At 42.6% G+C, this 24,752-nt stretch overlaps 1 protein-coding gene across 1 annotated transcript in view; it reads right to left on the bottom strand.

Moving 5' to 3' along the window:
- Positions 1-242: 242 nt before the first annotated feature.
- The window catches only part of LOC120995285 (protein argonaute-3), a 144,880-nt gene continuing 120,370 nt past the window's right edge, over positions 243-24,752 (bottom strand). Inside the window, exons 16-19 of the mRNA XM_040424385.1 lie at positions 21,610-21,744; positions 12,098-12,199; positions 4,331-4,530; positions 243-2,256 (exon numbers count right to left, since the gene is read on the bottom strand). Of these exons, the coding sequence (XP_040280319.1) occupies positions 2,148-2,256; positions 4,331-4,530; positions 12,098-12,199; positions 21,610-21,744 (546 nt within the window). The 3' untranslated portion in view covers positions 243-2,147. The remainder of the gene's footprint in view (positions 2,257-4,330; positions 4,531-12,097; positions 12,200-21,609; positions 21,745-24,752) is intronic.

The raw sequence follows: 24,752 nt of genomic DNA, 5'->3' as shown, positions 1-24,752 counted from the left end.
TGGTGCACACAACCAGCCAGATACACCCCGTCTACAGATAAAGGATTACAGCTCTCCTAGTGACATTACCGTTTCAGGACTAACAAAAAGCGGATGTTGCCTTTGGCAAGAAATGTGCAGTTGAGACATGGACTGACTATACGGCCGTGGAGTGCACCTTACCAACTGCTATTTTTGACGGCATGTAGAGGCTAAAATAAGCAGTCATATTCTGTGGTTATGTACACACTTACTGGAAATTGCAGTAAACCATGTATTTAATATAAAAGACTGCAGTTATTGAGGAAAATGGCATGCCGTGGTTTAACTCGCACCACTGTTACATTGATTCCTGGATACTACTTGCCTCGTGAACACTTCTGACAAGGTGTACTAAACAGATCATGTTGGTCCTTATGTGAAAATAAAAACTTTTGATCCAGACGTGTAAAGCATGAAACGCCAAAGCATTGCACTATTCATTGACAGGAACATAGTACTTCCCATAATATTTCGGGGTAGACGTCACTATTTGGACACGTTCATTTCATAGTTAAGGCTTTCATTTATTTTAATCCCAAAGTAGCCACAGGGGCCGGCAGGGTCGATGCAGGCCTCTTTGGCATTGCTGGGTTTAAATTCATTTATGCTTATTGCACTAAAATGAGAGCAAAATCAAACATATATCTTTTGTGAGTCAAAAAAAAAAAAAGAGGAAAAAACAACAATGGTGGCAGAGAATACGCTCTGAAGTAATTAAATTAGTGTCATTAATCTAATAAATACATTTATATATATAAAAAAAATATATACTAGAAAAGCGTACAATTTCCACACAACCATGTATACTTTACATACGGTAACTCTAAAGAGAAGGTCTATTCCTTTACAGCATTATTTGGAGGGTGAAAGGTTAAAACACTCCCCTAATGTGCGGGGATGGACAACCGTTTGCAGCATACAGAATAAGGGGATGTAGTTAGGGTGGGCAATATTGTAAAGCGTTGAGACTGGGATGTGGGATTTTCTTTTTCAGGGATATTTCTTTGCACAAGAAAGTCAGAGCTTGAGAAATGAGGCCATAGTATCTAGGCCAAGACCTAGTGCTAAGCCTTTCCTATCACAATGACGTTTGGTAATAAGTGGCAATATTCTTGTAATAGCTGAAGTATATATCCAGTCACTTGCATGACCATAGCACTAGGCACATGCAATACCCGCTTGCATCTTGCTGACTATAATGTTGCAGAACAAATAAAGGGGAAGCACTAAAGGACACGACTTATGCACATAAGGTGGACAACATAAAAGGCAAAAAAAAAAGTGGGACCTTAAAATTAGACAGGTAGTGACACAAATATAAATTCTGGTTATTTTTTTTTTGCATGACAACCTTCTACTTCATATGCATTATCCATACGTACATTCATTCAGGTATATGTATACACATATATGTAATGAATAACTAAACACACATATACATGTGACACATATAAACACACCTGGGCACACTAGAGGCTGTCTCTACATTTTTACCCCTGTGCAGCTGGAGTTTCACAAGTAACTCCAATATCATCAGAAGGGGTGAACTGTAAATAGGATTAGGTATTAGTCACGGCCGCTAAAAGATAATATTATATCGACTGCATTTAAAAAGGACTACAGCAGGTTAATTAGAACTGCCGCATCACAATTATGCTGCATACCCATGTACCGGAAAAACACAGCCCAAGTGTGCACAGATATGCAAACATACTCCCACACATCCCCATGATTTACTTGTCTTTTTTCTTTTTTTGCAAAGACAGCTAGTGCTGCAGAGCAATCTGAGGTAAAGGCATAAAAGGATTCAAATATTGGAAAGTAAAAGAAAGACAAAAACTTAAGCAGTGCATCCAAGTGGAGGCTCCATTACAACGATCTAGCAGTTGGCTGGTTTCATATTGCATAATAGTGCTGTGTTCCTCAAAAATCTTCTATTCCCAGGATTAGCCCTCCCCTCAATTACTGTGCCTGGGCTTCAGTGCAAGCCAGAAGAAAAGGCCTGGGAGAGATTGGAGGGCAGGAGAATGTGAGCCACTCTACTGGGCCCTGAAAACCCACATGAGATCCTTCAGGTTCCATGTTGTAAGTCAAACCTGTGCGTTTTTTAGGGACAAAAGTTGTTCTCACGCGAAGTACATGGTACGTAAGGTATCCTGGTGAATTTGCACGGCCTTGGCAAGGGCTTGTGGGTCCCGACCATTGCTTTGACCAGATACGTGGCTTCCTTCAGCACTATAGGATACAAAACACTTTTCAGATTAATTACTGCGTCTCGGCATATGCATCCTGGTTTGCATAAATACATCTCTAATAACAAATTTCATGAAAACATGGACTATGGGAAGCAACATTAACTAAATCCCATGGAAAATGTATGTAGGAATTTTTTATTTAAAGAAATCCACAACTATTTTTATTCTCTGGCCTGTTAGAAAGACACATGATGTAAATTGTAAAGAAGGTAATCTTTTTACCTGTGATGGTATATGTGAGTTATCCACTCCCTCCTGGTCCTTAGCCGTGTCATGTGACTTACACTCTGACTCTCCAACTGACACAGCATCTTACGTGTGAACAGGAAGTCAGTTTCTCTGTTCATTCCTATGGCAGACTGACTTCCTGTTCACACATAAGACGTTGCATCAGTTGGGAAGTAGGTAATGGTCACATGACTACATTCACTAGAAAGTACACCACATACCTTTCTAATTAGCCAGAGAATAAACATTGTTGTGGGAGTGCTTCTTGGGAGTGCAAGGGGTTCTCAAGGAATTAAGAAAATGAAAATACTTAAATATTACTCTATTATAAATAGATTTCCAAATACATTTCCTTAGTTAGAATGGCTCGTTTTGTCTAGAAAAAATAAAATGGACGCTGTCCTATTAGTACACAAAACCTGTCGTAGTCATACAGCAGTAGAAGTAACTTCATAACATTGAGCTATAGAGCTGCTTCATCCTCCTCTCTGCTCTGCTTTTCAGGGATTATGATCCTGAATACAGCTGATAAGATCTTCAGTTGAATCTCTGCAGGAATGGAGTTCAAGAGGAGACATAAAATACAAAGAGGACGGACAGGACAGACTGTGGCGATGGAGACTGCATACAAATGCTGCTGCTCATTAGTCAAATCCCCACCTCCTCTCTGTACTTCATGTCTCCTCATGAACTCCATTCCTACAGAGATTCAGCTGAAGTTCTTATCAGCTGTATTCAGGATCATAAGCCCTGAGAAGCAGAGAGGAGGATGAGGCAGATCTTTACCTCAGTGTTGTGAAGTAACTCATCCTTCTGTGTGATTAGGACAGGTTTTGTGTGTACTAATAGGACGGCATCCATTTTATTTCCCCTAATGATTGCCCCCTAGACAAAACGAACCATTCTAACTAATGAAAGATATTTGGGAATATATTTATAATAAAGTGATATTTAAGTATTTTCATAATTTTCAGAGAACCTCTTTAAGGACAACAGGATTTAAGAGTTACAATTCATGTCACACTGGAGAAAGTTCTAAGGTCACCACATCAGTTGGAGGTTTCCATGGTAACAAACTATTACTCAGAAAAGTAAATTGGTTGATGGCAGCAGTTCAGTTGCCATGGATACTGACCAGCAGTATATGACGTATATAAGAGATTAGACTGAACACATACCTGATCAATCATAGTCCTCGCCGTTCACCTTATTATGGAAATTGGGGGTGGAAAATGATCTATTACTATACCTTAAAGTTACTTTTGCAGAAGAAATAGCACCTGTATAAATATATCAGCAGAGCATGTCACCATTCAACTGTCAGCGACACACTGTGCGACTGAAAATGTATAAGCCCTTGCCAAGCTCAAGCTGGGGTTGTCGTGTAGCCCTGACTTAGCACATTAGAGAACTGACACGTTAAGGACACACATAATTTGACATAATAAGAGGTGGAAAAAATGTGCATTAATCACATGCAGATTTATCACAGATTTTGTTGCAGATTTGTTACGGATTTCAACTTGTGCAATGCAATGGATAAAATCCACAGCATAAATTGACATGATTCTAAACTGACATTGCTAAAATCCTATCCACTTTGCTCGTACCAGATTTACTGCACATAAACCCATAATGGGAAATCCACAGTGTATTTGTCCTGTACCCAAATTACAAGAAGATTACAGTCCTGAATGAAAGAATGAAAGTGATGACTGTCACAAAGTTACAAGGATAAAACAAAAAAAAAGTATACAAAAGAGAACAAATAAGGAGAAAGAAGGTTCCGGGGCGGTAGGAATATTATAACATCCCGGTAACTATACCTGTCATGCTCCTTGTCCACGAGATGGTATCTTGCTCTGAATGCCACAAGATGAGCATAATAAGCAGGCGCAGGGATCGAGACTGATCGCGTGCATCGCACATACGTGTGGCACAGCTGGTAGGTGAGCAGCTGGAGTTCATCAGCAGTGAAACAGTTATCATCCCACAAGACGTGATAGTGAGAAGGCCTGCTAGTACCCTGAAAGACAAGGAAAAAAGCAGACAATGAATGGAGACTTCAAATCAGCCAGAATTAGTACACGATTTTCCAGAATCCAAGAGAAGAGCTATAATCAAACTGGAATGTGTCTGGTCTTCATTCAACAGTAAAATATACTACTAACAGCAAGAACTTATATATATATATATGCGCTGTGCAAACATTATGACCAAGACAGTCCTGTGTTTCAACGTGCAGTTTGCATACCCTAGGGGGTACTCCGGAAGTAAAAAAAAAAAAAAAAAATGACTTCCTTAGAGTCCAGCAATATTTCATTGACCTGAAGGCCTACCTGCTTACAGATTGAAGGGGTTATCCAAGTTCTAGAATGCCCCACCATATGCCTGGGCCGCTCACAGAGGTTGTACTTACCTCGCGTCCAGGCACCCACGCCGCTTCTCATACCGGCACAGCCGCTGCTGAGAAGCGGCGCAGGTGCCTAGAAGCGAGGTAAGTACAACCTCTGTGAGGGGCTTGGGCATATGGGGGGGGCCTTATAGATCTTGGATAACCCCTTTAAGCATATCAGGTCTTAAAAGGGAGTATGTCATCAGAAAATGACCTATTGTTTAATTCACATTTTTATATGAAACATAGATTTTTTTGAATTTTTGTTTAAGTTTCCCATGTTGCTATCTAAATTGTAAAAACATTCCTACTACTGTGCGAAAAGTTATATATATATATATATATATATATATATATATATATATATATATATATACACACTCACCTAAAGAATTATTAGGAACACCATACTAATACGGTGTTGGCCCCCCTTTTGCCTTCAGAACTGCCTTAATTCTACGTGGCATTGATTCAACAAGGGGCTGATAGCATTCTTTAGAAATGTTGGCCCATATTGATAGGATAGCATCTTGCAGTTGATGGAGATTTGAGGGATGCACATCCAGGGCACGAAGCTCCCGTTCCACCACATCCCAAAGATGCTTTATTGGGTTGAGATCTGGTGACTGTGGGGGCCATTTTAGTACAGTGAACTCATTGTCATGTTCAAGAAACTAATTTGAAATGATTTGAGCTTTGTGACATAGTGCATTATCCTGCTGGAAGTAGCCATCAAAGGATGGATACATGGTGGTCATGAAGTGATGGAAATGGTCAGAAACAATGCTCAGGTAGCCCGTGGCATTTAAATGATGCCCAATTGGCACTAAGGGGCCTAAAGTGTGCCCAGAAAACATCCCCCACACCATTACACCACCACCACCAGCCTGCACAGTGGTAACAAGGCATGATGGATACATGTTCTCATTCTGTTTACGACAAATTCGGACTCTACCATTTGAATGTCTCAACAGAAATCGAGCCTCATCAGACCAGGCAACATTTTTCCAGTCTTCAACAGTCCAATTTTGGTGAGCTCGTGCAAATTGTAGCCTCTTTTTCTTATTTGTAGTGGAGATGAGTGGTACCCGGTGGGGTCTTCTGCTGTTGTAGCCCATCCGCCTCAAGGTTGTGTGTGTTGTGGCTTCACAAATGCTTTGCTGCATACCTCGGTTGTAACGAGTGGTTATTTCAGTCAACGTTGCTCTTCTATCAGCTTGAATCAGTCGGCCCATTCTCCTCTGACCTCTAGCATCCACAAGGCATTTTTGCCCACAGGACTGCCGCATACTGGATGTTTTTCCCTTTTCACACCATTCTTTGTAAACCCTAGGAATGGTTGTGCGTGAAAATCCCAGTAACTGAGCAGATTGTGAAATACTCAGACCGGCCCGTCTGGCACCAACAACCATGCCACGCTCAAAATTGCTTAAATCACCTTTCTTTTCCATTCTGACATTCAGTTTGGAGTTCAGGAGATTGTCTTGACCAGGACCACCCCCCTAAATGCATTGAAGCAACTGCCATGTGATTGGTTGACTAGATAATTGCATTAATGAGAAATAGAACAGGTGTTCCTAATAATTCTTTAGGTGAGTGTATGTATATATATATATATATATATATATATATATATATATATACACACACATACATACATACATACATACATACACACACATACAGTGGATATAAAAAGTCTACACACCCCTGTTAAAATGTCAGGTTTCTGGGATGTAAAAAAAATGAGCCAAAGATAAATCATTTCAGAACTGTTTCCACCTTTAATGTGACGTATAAACTGTACCACTCAATTGAAAAACAAACAGAAATTTTTTAAGTGGAGGGAAGAAAAAAATAAATAAATAAATAAATAAATAAATAATGTGATTGCATAAATGTGCACACCCTCTTATAACTGGGGATGTAGCTGTGTTCAGAATTAAGCAATCACATTTAAAATCATGTTCGATAGGAATCAGCATACACCTGCCATCATTTAAAGTGCCTCTGATTAACCCCAAATAAAGTTCTGCTGCTCTAGTTGGACTTTCCTGAAATTTTCTTAGTCGCATCCCACAGCAAAAGCCATGGTCCACGGAGAGCTTCCAAAACATCAGAGGGATCTCATTGTTAAAAGGTATCAGTCAGGAGAAGGGTACAAAAGAATTTCCAAGTCATTAGATATACCATGGAACACAGTGAAGACAGTCATCATCAAGTGGATAAAATATGGCACAACAGTGACATTACCAAGAACTGGACGTCCCTCCTAAATTGATTAAAAAACTAGAAGAAAACTGGTCTGAGAGGCGACCAAGAGGTCTTCAGCAACATTAAAGGAGCTGCAGGAATATCTGGCAAGTACTGGCTGTGTGGTACATGTGACAACAATCTCCCGTATTCTTCATATGTCTGGGCTATGGGGTAGAGTGGCAAGACGAAAGCCTTTTCTTACAAAGAAAAACATCCAAGCCAGCCTAATATTTTGTAAAAACACATCTGAAGTCTCCCAAAAGCATGTGGGAAAAGGTGTTATGGTCTGATGAAACCAAGGTTGAACTTTTTGGCCATAATTCCAAAAGATATGTTTGGCCCAAAAACAACACTGCACGTCACCAAAAGAACACCATACCCACAGTGAAGCATGGTGGTGGCAGCATCATGCTTTGGGGCTGTTTTTCTTCAGCTGAAACTGGGTTCTTAGTTAAGCTAGAGAGAATTTTTAAAAGTTTCAAATACAAGTCAATATTGGCACAAAACCTTCAGGCTTCTGCTAGAAAGCTGAACATGAAGATGAACTTCATCTTTCAGCATGACAACGACCCAAAGCATACATCCAAATCAACAAAGGAATGGCTTCACCAGAAGAAGATGAAAGTTTTGGAATGGCCCAGCCAGAGCCCAGACCTGAATCCGATTGAAAATCTGTGGGGTGATCTGAAGAGGGCTGTGCACAGAAGATGCCCTCGCAGTCTGACAGATTTGGAGTGTTTTTGCAAAGAAGAGTGGGCAAATCTTGCCAAGTCAAAATGTGCCATGCTGATAGACTCAGTCTTTTTGGGTATGAGTGCTGTAATAAAATCAAAAGGTGCTTCAGCAAAGTATTAGTTTAAGTGTGTGCACACTTATGCAACCATATTATTTTATTTTTATATTTTTTCTTCCCTCTACCTAAAAGATTTCAGTTTGTTTTTCAACTGAGTGGTACAGTTTATAGGTCACAATAAAGGTGAAAAAAGTTCTGAAATTATTTATCCTTTGTCTCATTTTTTTTTTATAGCACAGAAACCTGACATTTTAAAAGGGGTGTGTAGACTTTTTATATCCACCGTATATATAGATATATATTTACCATAGAAACTTTAATTAAATAGTACATTTTCTGATGACATTCCTTTTAATACTCAGCTCCTCTTTACTGATGATGTAGGGTGCTCTTGTTTGTATTGCTCTGTCCCTGGGCATAAAATGCATGTTGTTGCCAGGTGAAGGGTTTGTATCAGGGGTGCACATCTTTGGATTCCTAATAGATAAGGGACCCCTGGGGAGATGTAGATAAATCAGGGACAGGTGTCCATTTCTGTTGCCTAAGCCCAGTATATGTTACTATTCAGACCCGTATCAATGTACCTCTGACATCAACTGATCTTCATTGTTAAAAGAAATTAGAGAAACGAATATTGTCTCAGAATCATTTTGTGTGGCATCACTATGGTTCTGGGTAGAGGTAGTCAAATCTACTGGCCTTGGGTGAACAGACTTGACACCTTTCCCAGCTATATACTGACAGTAAATGTACCTCACAAGGGGTGTGCCTCATAGAACAATTTTGATGCTGCTTGTGCCTAATTTATAATGTCCCATAATACAAGCGCCACATCAAATGTGCCTAATAGAGTGTTCCAGATACTACATGAATAAGCCTCTCAGTCATACTTGCCAACTCTCCCAGAAAGGGTCTATTCACACGTCCGTTTTTTCTTTCCTGATCTGTTCCGTTTTTTCAGGAACAGATCTGGACCAGATCTGGACCCATTCATTTTCAATGGGTCCTGGAAAAAATCTGACATTGAGCTGTCCGTTTTTTTCCAGGACCCATTGAAAATGAATGGGTCCAGATCTGGTCCAGATCTGTTCCTGAAAAAACGGAACAGATCAGGAAAGAAAAAACGGACGTGTGAATAGACCCAAAGTCTAAGACTGCCAGCAGAGCTGACAAACCTCCCAGATGCCCCACTGGTGTGGAGTCTGGGAATGTAAAAAGGAGCAGTTTGGCCTGGGGTCTGTATACAGGGGGATCTGGTATGCTATCTGTATCAATTTTGAGGTCATATTTACTATGTGTGTTCATATGTAATAATTTGTGATTCAAATATCGACATTCTTTTCGCCTCTTCAAAGTTTAAGATGACACAACCACCAATGACATCCTACACAACCATCCCTAGTCAGGACCCATTAACATATAGTGGGGTCCACCATGGGTCCAAATGTGGTCTCTGTCCTCTTGGCTGGATGACTAGTGCTGCATTCTGCATTATTATTTCCATCAATTCTGAAGGAACTGCTGACCACGCATGGCGGTACTGTCCCTGGGTACTGATCACCCCTCCCTCCACTGGCAGAAAACTGACCCCTGACCATCCATCTCCCCACTGGTAGCAAAACTGTCCACATTTACATTTCTAAGCTGTCTTACAGACTGAAAAGACAGGACACCAATAGTCAGTCTGGATCTGGATGGAGATGTTTCTTCTGTAGTTCCTCTCCATACTCTCAGAGGGTGCAGGTCCTGTGATGATGTCATCACAGGTCCTGTGTGCTCCTAACCTTGTAACTGCATTGATTATCAGTGCAGTCCCTGTACTTTCCTAGGCAATGAAGGACCTGTGATGATCATGTCATCACAGATCCTTGAGCTTTCCTGGGCTCGGAATTGCACTAATGCAGTTCCTGTTTAATTATGCCGGGCAGCCCTCTCACAGACTGGCCCACACAGTGAATTTTTGGCAGGATTTGTTTGCACAGAAAAGACACACATTGCATCAGTGACACTTCACTGCTGCTGCCAGTCATTGCTTGCAACAGCCACGTTATCCTCGTCAAACTAGATGTTGATGCAGAATAGGTCCCCAGTGGTGAACAACCCTTTTAAGACACCGTTCCAGATTAAAGGTGTTTTCTGAGATTTTCATACTGATGACCTATCATCTGGATAGGTGATTAGTAACTGATCGGTGGGGGTCCGACACCTGGGAATTCCGCTGATTAGCTGTTTGAGAAGGCAGCCTTCGCTCAGCTTTTCCTAGGCCAGTGATGACAAGTTCATGTGTCACGTGGCCTAGAGGCAGCTCTGCCCCATAGAAATGAATAGGGCTGAACGCAATACTAATCACAGCAGTTATACAATGTACCAAGCTGTGCTTGGTGGTAAGCTGCGAGAAGGCAATGGCGCTCACAGGAGCACCAAAGCCTTCTCAAAACAGCTTATCGGCGGGGGTCCCGGGTGTCAGACGACAGATACTGATGACCAATCCTGAGGATAGATCATCACTATAAAATTCTCGGAAAACCCTGTTAGACACTGTATTCTATTAAGAATACAGTTCTTATGTGTATTGTGTATATTCTTGCTCTATAATTTACCAACAGCCTCCCAAATGTAGAAATTAGCTTATTGTTCAGTGTTCTTTTGTATTTCTACTTCTAATACAACCTTTTCAAATGAAGAATATAAAAAGGTTCTGCCTAGCAGTGAGCCCGGTGACGTCACCGGCACTAATGAGCAGTCTTTAGCACTGCCCTAACCTGTAAAACGGCTAGGGAAGTGCAAAAGCCTGCCCATCGGTCACCATCATCACTGCTAGGTGACCTGTCATGCCAAAGAGAAACAAGGGAATCTGTCACTAGCAATTTACCCCAAATTTTTTTTCATGAATCCATGTTTAACAGAGTACCTTTTTTCCATCGGTCTTGTTCTTTTGATTGTCCGTCTTGTCATTTCTTCAAAAAATCGATTCTTATGATGTGTAAATGACGCTGTAAGGAGCCCAGGGGGGCGTTCTTCTTTCTCCACGGTGCCCAGGAACGCCCCTCTGAAGTGCCGTGCCCGCCTAAATTTGGAATCTAATAACGCCTCCAAGTTCATCTAAATCCCCTCCCAGAGGCGCGGCTAAGTGCTCAACAACGTCCCCTCCTCAGCGCCGCGCTCTGCGGCAAACACCCCGATCCTCCTCTCGCCGGCATCCCAAATCCCGCGCAGGCGCAGTGCCGACAGTCATCTTATCATAGCCCAGGAAATCGCCGGCACTGCGCCTGCGCGGGGATTGGGATGCCGGCGAGAGGAGGATCGGGGTGTTTGCCGCAGAGCGCGGCGCTGAGGAGGGGGGGAGGGGGTTGAGCACTTAGCCGCGCCTCTGGGAGGGGATTTAGATGAACTTGGAGGCGTTATTAGATTTCAAATTTAGGCGGGCACGGCACTTCAGAGGGGCGTTCCTGGGCACCGTGGAGAAAGAAGAACGCCCCTCTGGGCTCCTTACAGCGTCATTTACACATCATAAGAATCGATTTTTTGAAGAAATGACAAGACGGACAATCAAAAGAACAAGACCGATGGAAAATAGGTACTCTGTTAAACATGGATTCATGAAAAAGAAATTGGGGTAAATTGCTAGTGACAGATTCCCTTTAAAGGGGTTATCTCACTTTAACAAATGCATTTATCATGTAGACTAGAGAAAGTTAATTTAAGCCACTTACTAATGTATTGTGATTGTCAATATTGCTTCCTTTTGCTGGCTGGATTTGTTTTTCCATCACATTACATACGGCTCATTTCCATGGTTTCGACCACCCTGCAATGCTGCAGCAGTGGTCGTGCTCGCACACTATAGGAAAAAGCACCAGCCTATGCGCGCTCCCATGGTCCCAGCCACTAGAGAGGCCAGAACTTTTACCTATAGTGTGCAAGCGCGACCACAGCTGATGGATTGCAGTGTGGTCGTAACCATGGAAACGAGCAGTGAATAATGTGATGAAAAAATAAATCAAGCCTTCAAAGGAGGCAATATAGACACATCACAATACATTAGTAAGTGCCTTGTATTAACTTTCTCTACATGATAAATGCCACTTGTTGAAGTGAGATCACTCCTTTAACTGTACATTAATGCTAACAGAACTAAAGCCAAACTACCTGTATTCCAGCATGGCTGCAGAGGTAAAAATCAAACTCGTAAGGATGTGTTATATCTGTATCCACAGTGGTACCAGCTGGAATATTTCCACTTCTTCCAACCTGAAAAAAAATAAAAAAAAATAAAAAAAATTATATACAGAAGGTGGCACGACTCATTCAGCTTCCATACAGTTAACGCATTAATGGCATTAAGAGTCCTACACCAACAACAGAACACCATGTGGTTACGGTTTGTGATGTACAGTATGTTTTTTGTAAATGCCGCTATTCAGCTGTAGAAGTGGAGAGGCTTAGTGCATACAGCTGTGGTCACGCTCAGGGTTTGCATTAACAAATGAAAGCTTCATCTTTAGAACCACCAGCGATGACAGCAGTATTCACCTGTCACAGGTGTATTATACTGTATCATTATTCTTTTTAATGTGCATCTGTTACACCATGCTGCTGTCTAATGCCACGAATTTCAGCACTTGCCCCAGCTGCAATATGAAGCCTAGTGCTTAGATGGTATATTAAATGATATGGGCTTGTTTAGGGTCATTTTTACTGATATGAATATATTTTTGGCTCAAAAATCATTCTTGCACTTGAGTTTCACAAACAAATTTCAACCACTTGTCTTCCGCAGCTTGCATGTACATTGCAGGCTTTTCAGTCCTGTTCAGTGTGAAATCAGTCAGAATAGATCTCTGACAGCTCGGACTGTAGGCAGTCAGGGAGATCCAGCAAAGCTGCTTCCTAATGATCGGGCAGAGCGCACATACAGTGCTTTGCCCGATCAGTGACAGAGCTGTGCATCTGCACACACTTCTCTCTCCCTGCCGACACAGATCTGTGTGATCAGGAAAGCACATGGGGAGGAAAGTCCTACAGCTGTACTGAAAGGAAAGGAAGACTCCAAGTACAGCTTAAAGGGAACCTGTCACCAGTTTTATGGTGTCCTAACTAAGGGCAACATAAATAAGAGAGTGATTCTCTTAGCACAATGCTGGGTCACTTTCTTTAATTGACCCAGTCAATCTGCCAACATCTTGTATTGAAAAGCTCCAGCTGATAATGATGCTCCTGACTCTCCCCGCCCACCTGCTGCTGAATGACAGTTTGTTTCCATATAAATCAGCAGCAGGTGGGCGGGGGAGTGGCTATAGCTCTGAATTAAATATACGCTGGACTCACTGACATCACACCGGACTCAAATCAGCTCATTAGCATGCGGCATCTTTGTGTGTATATTATGAGATAACCATCTGTCACACCAGTAAGTGAATACATCTAAGGTACTTTTTAGTAGTTAACCCTTTCACGACTGCAATCTGTATATATACGTGATAGCTGCACATACCCCGTGCAGCTATCACGTGTATAGACGTCAAGCCAGCTCTTTAATCCAAGCGCTGCAAAACGCTTGGATTAAAGCTTCTGCCCCTGTCCTGCTGCTGTCACGGACAGCATACAGTCTAGTAATGCCAGCAAGGGGCCAATCAGAGTGGCCCCTTGCCGGCAATCGATCCGATTAGTTAGTCTGTGCAGACTAACCAATCGGATCGCGGCAGTGTTAAAATGCCCGTTTCAGGCTCTGATCTGCGCTCTGCAGATCAGAGCCTGAAAGTCGATAGTGTTCCTCATGCCCCCCCCCCATCTGTGCCGCTCTAAGTACATGGTGCCCCTCTGTGTGCGCCCCCCCCCCCCGATCTGTGCCCCGCCGATCTGTGCCGATCTCCTTCCTGCTCCTTCCTGCTCCTCTATCTCCTTCCTGGCATGCGATCCGCCCCCTGGAAGGATTTTCTAGCCGCCCCTCCTGCGGCTGCCCCATTGTAGTCTGTACCCCCCGACCCCCCCATCCCTTCCAGCGCTGCCCCCGATTCCCCATTCTGTGTGTGATGGCGGCGGCTCCATTCCTGAGCCGCCGCCATCAGCAGAGAGTGTCAGCTCTATGCTGACACTCTCCTGTAACCCTATAGATGCTGCGGTTGCGGCATCCATGGGGTTAACAGAGGGAGGGAGCTCCCTCTCTCCACCATCGGGGCTGCAGCGCTGTGATTGCAGCACCCGATGGTTGCCATGGCAACCGGACGCTTTGCAAAAGCGTCCGGTTGCCATGGCAAAGGCGTCCAGTGCTGCCACCTACAGGCAATCTGGAAGTATTATACTTTGCAATGCAAGAGCATTGCAAAGTATACTACAACTATCAGCCCCACTGGATCTTCAAGATCCAAGAGGGAACTGATAAATAAGTGAAAATAATAAAAGTAAAAATAAATCAATAAATAAATAAAAATGTAAATAAAAAAAGACATTGCCTTTTCCTATAAAAAAATAAAATAAAATACACATATTAGGTGTCACCGCGTCCGTAACGACCGTCTCTATAAATATATCACATGATGGACCCCGTCCGATAAACACCATAAAAATAAAAAATAAAAAACAGTGCCAAAAAAGCTATTTTTGTCACCTTACATCACAAAAAATGCAACAGCAAGCGATCAAAAAGGCTTATGACCCCCAAAATAGTACCAATCAAACCGTCACCTCGTCCCGCAAAAAATGAGACCCTATTTAAGACAATCGCCCAAAAAATAAAAAAGCTATGGCTCTCAGACTATAGAGACACTAAAACATCATTTTTTGGGTTTCAGAAATGCCATTATTGTGTAAAACTTAAATAAATAAGAAAAAGTATACATATTAGGTATTGCCACGTCCGTAACGATCTTCTCTATAAAACTATCACATGACCTAACTCCTCAGATGAACGCTGTAAAAATAAATAAATGAAAACTGTTCCAAAACAGCCAATTTTTGGGTCACCTTGCCCCATAAAGTGTAATAATGAATGATCAAAAAATCCTATGTACCCAAAAATGGTACCGATAAAAACCTCAACACTTTCTGCAAAAAACGAGCCCCTGCACAAGACGATCGGCACAAAAATAAAAAACAAATGGCGTTCAGAAAACCAATCCAGCACAATCTACCTTCCAAAAACCGTACGGCATTCATTTCCTTTTGCGCCCTGCCGTGTGCCCGTACAGCAGTTTACGACCACATGTGGGGTGTTTCTGTAAACCGCGGAATCAGGGTAATAAATATTGAGTTTTGTTTGGCTGTTAACCCTCAATGTGTTAAAGAAAAAATATATATAAAATGGAAAATCTGCCAAAAAAGTGAAATTTTTTAATTTCATCTCCATTTTCCTTTAATTCTTGTGGAACGCCTAAAGGGTTAACAAAGTTTGTAAAATCAGTTTTGAGTAACTTGAGGGGTGTAGTTTCTATAATGGGGTCATTTATGGGGGTTTCCACTATGTAAGCCCCACAAAGGGACTTCAGACCTGAACTGGTCCTTAAAAAGCGGGTTTTGGAAATTTTCTTAAAAATTGTAAGAATTGCTTCTAAACTTCTAAGCCTTCTAACGGCCTAAAAAAATAAAATGACATTTCCAAAATGATGCCAACATAAAGTAGACATATGGGGAATGTTAACTAATAAATTTTTTATTAGGTATCACTTTCTGTTTTAGAAGCAGAGAAATTGAAATTTGGAAAATTGTGAATTTTTCAAAATTTTGGGTAAATTTGGGATTTTTTCATAAATAAAGGTGAAATATATTGACTCAAATATATGACTATCATGAAGTACAATGTGTCACGAGAAAACAATCTCAGAATGGCGTGGATAAGTAAAAGTGTTCCAAAGCTATTACCACATAAAGTGACACATGTCAGATTTGTTAATTTTGACCTGGACACTGGGGCATCAATGACCCTTGGTCATGAAAGGGTTAATGATTGTATATAATTAGTTAGATTATAATCAAATATCCACATGACAGGATCCCTTTAAGGACCTAAGATAATGTCATCAATGGGAGGAGCAAGAAGAGAAGAACTATACAGCCGACACTAGTGCAGGGAAATGTGAGTTTTTATTAAAGGGGTTCTGCACTTTGTTTTAACTGATGATCTATCCTCTGGATAGATCATCAGCTTCTGATCGGCGGGGGTCCGACACCCGGGACCCCCACCGATCAGCTGTTTGAGAAGGCAGCGGCGCTCCAGTAGTGCCGCGGCCTTCTCACTGTTCACCGCCGGCCCACTGACGTCACGACTAGTATCAACTAGCGTGGGTGGGGCTAAGCTCCATTCAAGTGAACAGAGCTTAGCCCCGTCCCTGCTAGTTGATACTAGTCGTGACGTCAGTGGGCCGGCGGTAAACAGTGAGAAGGCCGCGGCGCTACTGGAGCGCCGCTGCCTTCTCAAACAGCTGATCGGCGGGGGTCCCGGGTGTCGGACCCCTGCCGATCAGAAGCTGATGATCTATCCAGAGGATAGATCATGAGTTAAAACAAAGTGCAGAACCCTTTTAAAGATAAGTGTATATGTGTAGCAGAGCTGCATGTGTGTACCAGAACTAAATGTGTGTATATAAAGTCCAGATCAAAAGTTTAAGACCACTTGAAAAATGGCAAAAAATCATATTTTACATTGTTGGATCTTGACAAGGTTCCAAGTAGAGCTTCAACATGCAACAAGAAGAAATGAGAGTGAGACAAAGCATTTTTTGAGCATTCAATTTAATGAAAACAACGAATAAACTGAAACAGGCTGTTTATCAGCTGATCTAAATTTCAGCACCACATGCCTTTAAAAGGCCAAATCTGTGCAAAGATGCGGATTCATTGTCATTTTCAATGTCAGGTAGTCACACGTTGTGATGGTAAAGGCAAAAAAACTCCCTTTTTGAACGTGGTCGGGTTGTTGAACTGCATAAGCAGGGTCTCTCACAGCGCGCCATCGCTGCTGAGGTGGGACGCAGTAAGACAGTCATTTGGAATTTCTTAAATGATCCTGAGGGTTATGGAACAAAAAAGTCAAGTGGAAGACCCAAAAAAATGTCATCAGCACTGAGCCGGAGGATCCAATTGGCTGTCCGTCAAGACACTGGACGATCCTCGACCCAAATTAAGGCCCTTACTGGTGCTGACTGCAGCCCCATAACCATCAGACGGCATCTGAGACTGAAGGGCTTCAAAAACAAAAAACGTTTTCAAAGACCTCGTCTCCATGAACACCACAGAACTGCTCATTTGGACTTTGCAAGAGAGCACCAAACATGGGACATTCAAAAGGTGGAAGAAAGTTTTATTCTCTGATGAGAAAAAATGTAACCTTGATGGTCCTGATGGTTTCCAACGTTACTGGCATGACAAGCAGATCCCACCTGAGATGTTTTCTACGCGCCACAGTGGAGGGGGCGCCATAATGGTCTGGGGTGCTTTTTCCTTCAGTGGAACAATGGAGCTTCAGGAAGTGCAGGGGCGTCAAACGGCCCCAGGCTATGTCCAGATGTTGCAGAGAGCATTCCTCATGACTGAGGGTCCTCGTCTGTGTGGTAACGACTGGGTTTTTCAACAGGACAACGCTACAGTACACAATGCCCGCAGGACAAGGGACTTCTTCCAGGAGAATAACATCACTCTTTTGGCCCATCCTGCGTGTTCCCCTGATCTAAATCCAGTTGAGAACCTTTGGGGATGGATGGCAAGGGAAGTTTACAAAAATGGACAACAGTTCCAGACAGTAGATGGCCTTTGTGCGGCCGTCTTCACCACTTGGAGAAATGATCCCACTCACCTCATGGAAACGCTTGCGGAGCTACTTATTACTGAGTTTATGTTTGGAAGTTGGATTTCTGTTTTGGGGGGGTTTAGTTTTTTTTTTGACGGTGTGGTCCTAAACTTTTGATCAGCTGAAAAACAGCCTGTTTCAGTTTATTCGTTTTCATTAAATTGAATGAATTGAATGCTCAAAAAATGTTTTGTCTCACTCCCATTTCTTCTTGTTACATGTTGAAGCTCTACTTGGAACCTTGTTAAGATCCAGCCATGCTAAATATGATTTTTTGCCATTTTTCAAGTGGTCTTAAACTTTTGATCAGGACTGTATGTGTAGCAGAGCAGTATGTATATAATGGAACTGTATGTACGTAACGGTACTGTATGTGTATTACAGAGCTGTATATGTGTATGGCAGTGTTGTGTGTGTGTGTGTGTATGTGTGTGTGTGTGTGTCGCAGACAAATACATATACGGTAATAATAATCTTTAATTATATAGCGCCCACATATTCCACAGCGCTTTACAATTCAGGATTTAAAAATAATATAGCAGAAGAAGACGCATGGCAGGACACAACAGAGCAATGACAGGAGACACATTTATTTGGATAGGTACTTTTAATGAGGTAACCACATGCACCATTGCTGGTTTACAATGGTCAACAGATGACACACTAAAGGAGCAGACCAAAAATATCTCCCCCCCCCCACGGTACACCCTAAAGTTACTGACATTGACCCCTTCACTTCAGTAAACCACATTCCCTTCAAAGAGGACCTAGAAAATATTTTTTCTAATTTGCTGTTGTATAAGCCTAGGGTGCGTCTTACAGTCTGCTACATCTTATAAAAGCATGTATTTCTGTAAAAACATGCCTCAAAGATGTCCATGTCAGGTATAGATCATCCTCGGCGCAAGGAACCAGTTCAGAGGTTAATTAATCAAATGCATCAAGTCATGCATAGGAGGGACTTCCAGATTTATTTTATATGAGAATCAAAATAATAAATATAATAAATAATAAATATCAAAGATGTCCATAGCCTTTAAAATCCAGAACCTTAGCTTTAACCACTTCACATCCGGGCCATTTACCCCCTTCCTGGTATGTCACTTTATGTGGAAATAACTTTGGAACGCTTTTACTTATCCAAGCCATTCTGAGACAGTTTTCTCGTGACACATTGTACTTCATAACAGTGGTCAATTTGAGTCAATATATTTCACCTTTATTTATAAAATAATTAAAAATATACCAAAAATTTAGAAAAATTCGCAATTTTCTAAATTTCTATTTCTCTGCTTTTAAAACAGAAAGTGATACCTCATGAAATATTTATTACTTTACATTCCCCATATGTCTACTTTATGTTGGCATCATTTTGAATTGTCATTTTGTTTTTTTAGGACGTTAGAAGGCTTAGAATTTTAGAAGCAATTCTGAAAATTTTTAGGAAAATTTCCAAAACCCACTGTTTTTATTTTATTTTTTTATCTGACAGGGTAGATCATGTGCTATTTTTAAAGAGCAGTTTGTTACGGATGCATTGATATCAAATATGTCTAATTTCTTTGTTTGTTTCAGTTTTACATAGTAAAGCATTTTTGAAAAAAAAAAATTATGTTTTTGTGTCTCCATTTTCTGAACGCCATATTTTTTTTTATTTTTCTGCCGATCATCTTGTGCAGGGGCTCATTTTTTTGCAGAAAGAGTTGACGTTTTTACTGGTACCATTTTGGGGTACATATGATTTTTTGATCATTCATTATTACACTTTATGGGGCAAGGTGACCAAAAAAATTGGTTGTTTTGGCACCGTTTTTATTTATTTATTTTTACAGCATTCACCTGAGGGGTTAGGTCATATGACATTTTTATAGAGCAGATCGTTATGGACGTGGCAATACCTAATATGTATACTTTTTCTTATTTAAGTTTTACACAATAATAGCATTTAAAAAAATAAATAAAAAAAAGATGTTTTAGTGTCTCCAGAGTCTGAGAGCCATAACTTTTTTAATTTTTTGACCGATTGTCTTAGGGTCTAATATTTTGTAAGATGAGGTGACGGTTTGATTGGTACTATTGTGGGGGACATATGACTTTTTGATTGCTCGGTGTTGCACTTCATGTGATGTTAGGTGACAAAAAATGGCTTTTTGGCACAGTTTTTTAATTTAATTTTTTTTGCGGTGTTAACCTGAGGGGTTAGGTCATGTGATATTTTTATAGAGCTGGTTGTTACAGACGCGGCGATACCACGAGTTTCACTGAACGCACCCTAAACGCATCCGGACGTAATCAGTCACGGTCGTGTGAAAGCGGCCTTAATGTCTCCATGTTCTAAGAGCTATAGTTTTTTATTTTTTTAGCTTTTTATTTTATGCAGGGGCAAATTTTTTGCGGGATGAGGTGGTGGTTTTATTGGTACCATTTTGTGGGACATACGCTTTTTTGATCACTTGGAGTTGCACTTTTTGTGATGGAAGGTGACAAAAATGGCTTTTTTTGACACAGGTTTTATTAAAAAATTTTATGGTGCTTACCGAACACTTTTTTAAAAGATTTTTATTTTACACTTTGTGTCCCCCAAAAGGTCACACAAGACCTCTGGGGGACATTTAACTTCACTTTTTTTTTTTTTTTAATATTGAGCATAGCGCTTCCCGATCTGTATACACGGCGCTTGTTGAGCTCTGTGTATACAGCGATCTAGAAGGCAGGGACACCCAGAAACTGTCCCTGCCTTCTCTCTGGGGTGCCCTGCTGTCACTGACAGCGGGCCCCCCGCTCGGCAGCTGCACAATTGCCGTGCAGCTGCCATCTCTGAATTACACTGCATTTACACAAGCCAATAATCTGCCCATGTAAATGTGCCGCCGATCACCTGATGAAAAAGTGAAACGCTTGGTCATTGGGTGATCCTGTCACTCATGCAGGCACCACTGATAATAGTTTCTGGGCAGCAGATCGTGTGGTCTAAACAGCGATCTGCTGCTCAGAAACCAGGATTCTGTATGACGATGTACGATAGTTATAATGATCCCTTGTCCTCATACAGTGAAGGAGATCACTGCATGTAAATGAGCAGTCTCCTTCACTGAGCGACCAGCCAACTGTCAGGAAGGAACGCTTCCTTCTCGACAACAGGCTACAGAATCGTCCCGTGTAAACCCACCTTTAGTCAGTCCTTTCTTTTAACACCTAGAAATCTGCCTCATGACCCTTTTGTAGACAGTAACTGTCCCAAAACAGCAATATTGCGGGTATGATCTCTCTACCTTTAGCCTACGGAGTTTCTTTCTCATTGCTTAAAGGGTTTTTCCAGGTTATAGTCACTGACAACCTGTCCTTAGGATAGGTCATTAATATTAGACTGGTTAGTGTCTAGCACCTGGCAACCCCCTCCGATCAGCTGCTCACAGCAGCCTCCAGCATCGGAATGGACACAGAATGTAGCGGGAAGCACAGCTCCGTTCTCTGTGTAGTGGCTGTGTTGGGTTACTGCAACTAAGCTCCCATTCAAGTGATTTATGCAAAGTTGTGTAAAATGGTAGTGCCAGTTAAGGCTTCGTTCACATCACCGTTCAGCCTTTCCGTTCTCCTGCCCCGTTTAGGGACAGGAAAACGGAAAGGACGGATTCGGCACATAACTGAGCCAAATAGAGCCCACGGGCCCCATAGACTATAAATGGGTCCGTTAGGTTTCCGCTCAGAAGATGATTTTGGAGTGGAGACAAAAGTCGTGCATGCAGGACTAACGCCACAGAAGACAATCACTTTATTTTAACCAAAATCACATTTTCTCACATATGTAAGTTTCATAGTAGGAGAGGCAAGTATTCTAACGCCACAGACCTCTGGAATTGCATTGGCAGTTATTACATACCCTTTCAGTTCGGTCTGCACAGAATAGCCTTGTATGATGCCTTTTCTGTACCACAATGTAAGTGATTCCAGGCTGGTAATCCTTCTCCAGACTAATGCAGGCTTCTCTAATTGCTAGCAGCTCATAATATAAGACCTGCTTAAACAGAAAAAAAAAAACATTTGTAGCACTTAGGCAAAGAAAACATATGAATGTATTCATTTTTAGAGACTTAAAGGGATTTTTCGGGAGCACAATACTTATTACTTATCAGATTGGTGGAATTCCCACAGATCAGCTGTTTGAAGAGGCTGCGGAGTGCTACAATCTCTTCCTAGGTCAGTGATGTAATGTTCAACGGTCACATGGCTTAGGCACAGCGCAGTCTCTTTCAAGTGAATGGGCCTGGGCTGCAATACTAAGCACAGCTGCTATACAATGTACGGCACTGTGCTTGATAAGCTGTGAGGAAGCCACGGTCCTCATGTTAAGGCCTCATGCACATGACCGTTGTGTGCATCCGTGGCCGTTGCTCCGTTTTCCGTGATTTGAAAGTCAATGGGTCAGTTGAAAACTCGGAAAATGCACCGTTGTTCATCCGCGGCCGTGATCCGTGTTTCCTGTCCGTCCAAAAAATATGACCTGTCCTATTTCTTTGACAGACAACGGTTCACGGACCCATTCAAGTCAATGGGTCCGTGAAAAAACACGGATGCACACAAGATTGGCATCCGCGTCCGTGGTCCGTGGCCGTAGGCTACTTTCACACAGACGGATCCGCAGATCCGTCTGCATAAAAGCTTTTTCAGATCTGAGTTTTCACTCATTGGTGGCCAGTGCGGCCTCCCCTCTCCCCCCACTCCCTAATTAAAATCACCTTCCCCCATCATTGGTGGCCAGTGCGGCCTCCCCTCTCCCCCCCCCCCTAATTAAAATCACCCCCCCATCATTGGTGGCCATTGCGGCCCCCCTCCCTCCCCAGTATTATATTCATTGGTGGCCAGTGCGGCCTACCCTCTCCCCCCCCCCCTAATTAAAATCACCTTCCCCCATCATTGGTGGCCAGTGCGCCCTCCCCTCTCCCCCCCCCCCCCCTAATTAAAATCACCTTCCCCCATCATTGGTGGCAGCGGAGAGTTCCGATCGGAGTCCCAGTTTAATCGCTGGGGCTCCGATCGGTAACCATGGCAACCAGGACGCTACTGCAGTCCTGGTTGCCATGGTTACTTAGCAAATTTTTTTTAAGCATTATACTTACCTGCAATGTCTGTGTCCGGCTGGGCGCTCCTCCTACTGGTAAGTGACAGGTCTGTGCTACAGGCAATGCGCCGCACAGACCTTTCACTTACCAGTAGGAGGAGCATCCGGCCGGTCACAGACATCGCAGCTCGCAGGTAAGTATAATGCTTCTGAAATTGCTAAGTAACCATGGCAACCAGGACTGCAGTAGCGTCCTGGTTGCCATGGTTACCGATCGGAGCCCCAGCGATTAAACTGGGACTCCGATCGGAACTCTCTCCGCTGCCACCAATGATGGGGGAAGGTGATTTTAATTAGGAGTGGGGGAGAGGGGAGGCCGCACTGGCCACCAACGATGGGGGGGGGAGGTGATTTTAATTGGGGGGGGGGGGGGGGGGAGGCCGCACTGGCCACCAGTGATGGGGGAAGGTGATTTTAATTAGGGGGGGGGAGAGGGGAGGCCTCACTGGCCACCAATGCGTTAAATACAGGGGAGGGGGATCTGCCCCCTCCTGCCTGGCAGCACCCGATCTCTTACAGGGGGCTATGATATGCACAATTAACCCCTCAGGTGCGGCACCTAAGGGGTTAATTGTGCGGATCACAGCCCTCTGTAAGAGATCGGGTGCTGCCAGGCAGCAGGGGGCAGTCATGTACAAAGTTCTTAGTATATTCTAACTTGAAGCGTCCCCATCACTATGGGAACGCCTCTGTGTTAGAATATACTGTCGGATATGAGTTTTCACAATCTAACTCAAATCCGATGGTATATTCTAGCATAGAGGCGTTCCCATGGTTATGGGGACGCTTCAAGTTAAAATATACCATCGGATTGGAGAAAACTCCGATCCTATGGTATATTAACTCCTGACTTTACATTGAAAATCAATGGGGAACGGATCCGTTTGCAATTGCACCATATTGTGTCAACGTCAAACGGATCCGTCCCCATTGACTTGCATTGTAAGTCAGGACGGATCCGTTTGGCTCCGCACGGCCAGGCGGACACCAAAATGAAATTTTTTTCATGTCCGTGGATCCTCCAAAAATCAAGGAAGACCCATGGAAGAAAAAACGGTCACGGATCACTGAACAACGGAAATCCATTTTGCGGACCGCAAAAAAAAAACGTCCGTGAGCATGAGGCCTAACACTGCAGCCCTGGAAAACAGCTGATCGGCAGGTGGGCTGGGAGTCGGACCCCCACCAATCTGATATTGAAGACCAACCCTGAGGATAACTGATCAAGATTGTACTCCTGAAAAATCCTTTAACACATAATGCTTTGGCATACATAGGCATTCATATGCCAATCTTAATATGAGGCCTGCTGGGGTAAGGCTACGTTCACACCTGCGTTAGGTGCGGATCCGTCTGGTATCCGTTTGTATTATTCTTTAAAAAAAATGTCTAAGTCAAAACGGATCCGTCCTGACTGACATTGAAAGTCAATGGGGACGGATCCGTTTTCAACTGCACCATACACCATATTGTGTCAGTGAAAACGTATCCGTCCCCATTGTCTTACATTGTAAGTCAGGACGGATCCTTATCCATTCAGAATGCATTGGGGCTAAACTGATCCGTTTTGGGCTGCTTGTGAGAGCCCTGAAACGGATCTCACAAACGGAATTCAAAACACCAGTGTGAAAGTAGCCTAAGATGCATCTTATTTATTAAGAGGTGCACACCTCTGTGGCACATCTTTGGGCCATCAATGTGCCACAGCTATGAGCTAGCATAAATTTGCGGCGTAAATTATAGCAAATGTGTTAGGCTATGGGCGGTCGTGTTCCATCCTATTAGGGGGGACACCCTGTTTTTCTGATGCAAGTTGCCTGGTTATAAATAGTTCACTGGAGTCACTTCAATAAAAAATTAAAATTAAAAAAAATAACTACCATTTCCCATACAGACGTCCAAGT

This window comes from Bufo bufo, chromosome 3 (genome assembly GCF_905171765.1).
Source record: "Bufo bufo chromosome 3, aBufBuf1.1, whole genome shotgun sequence".
NCBI classification, from domain to species: domain Eukaryota; kingdom Metazoa; phylum Chordata; class Amphibia; order Anura; family Bufonidae; genus Bufo; species Bufo bufo.
The sequence above is the reverse complement of the archived record's forward strand: the minus strand, read 5'-3'. Positions and strand labels throughout refer to the sequence as shown.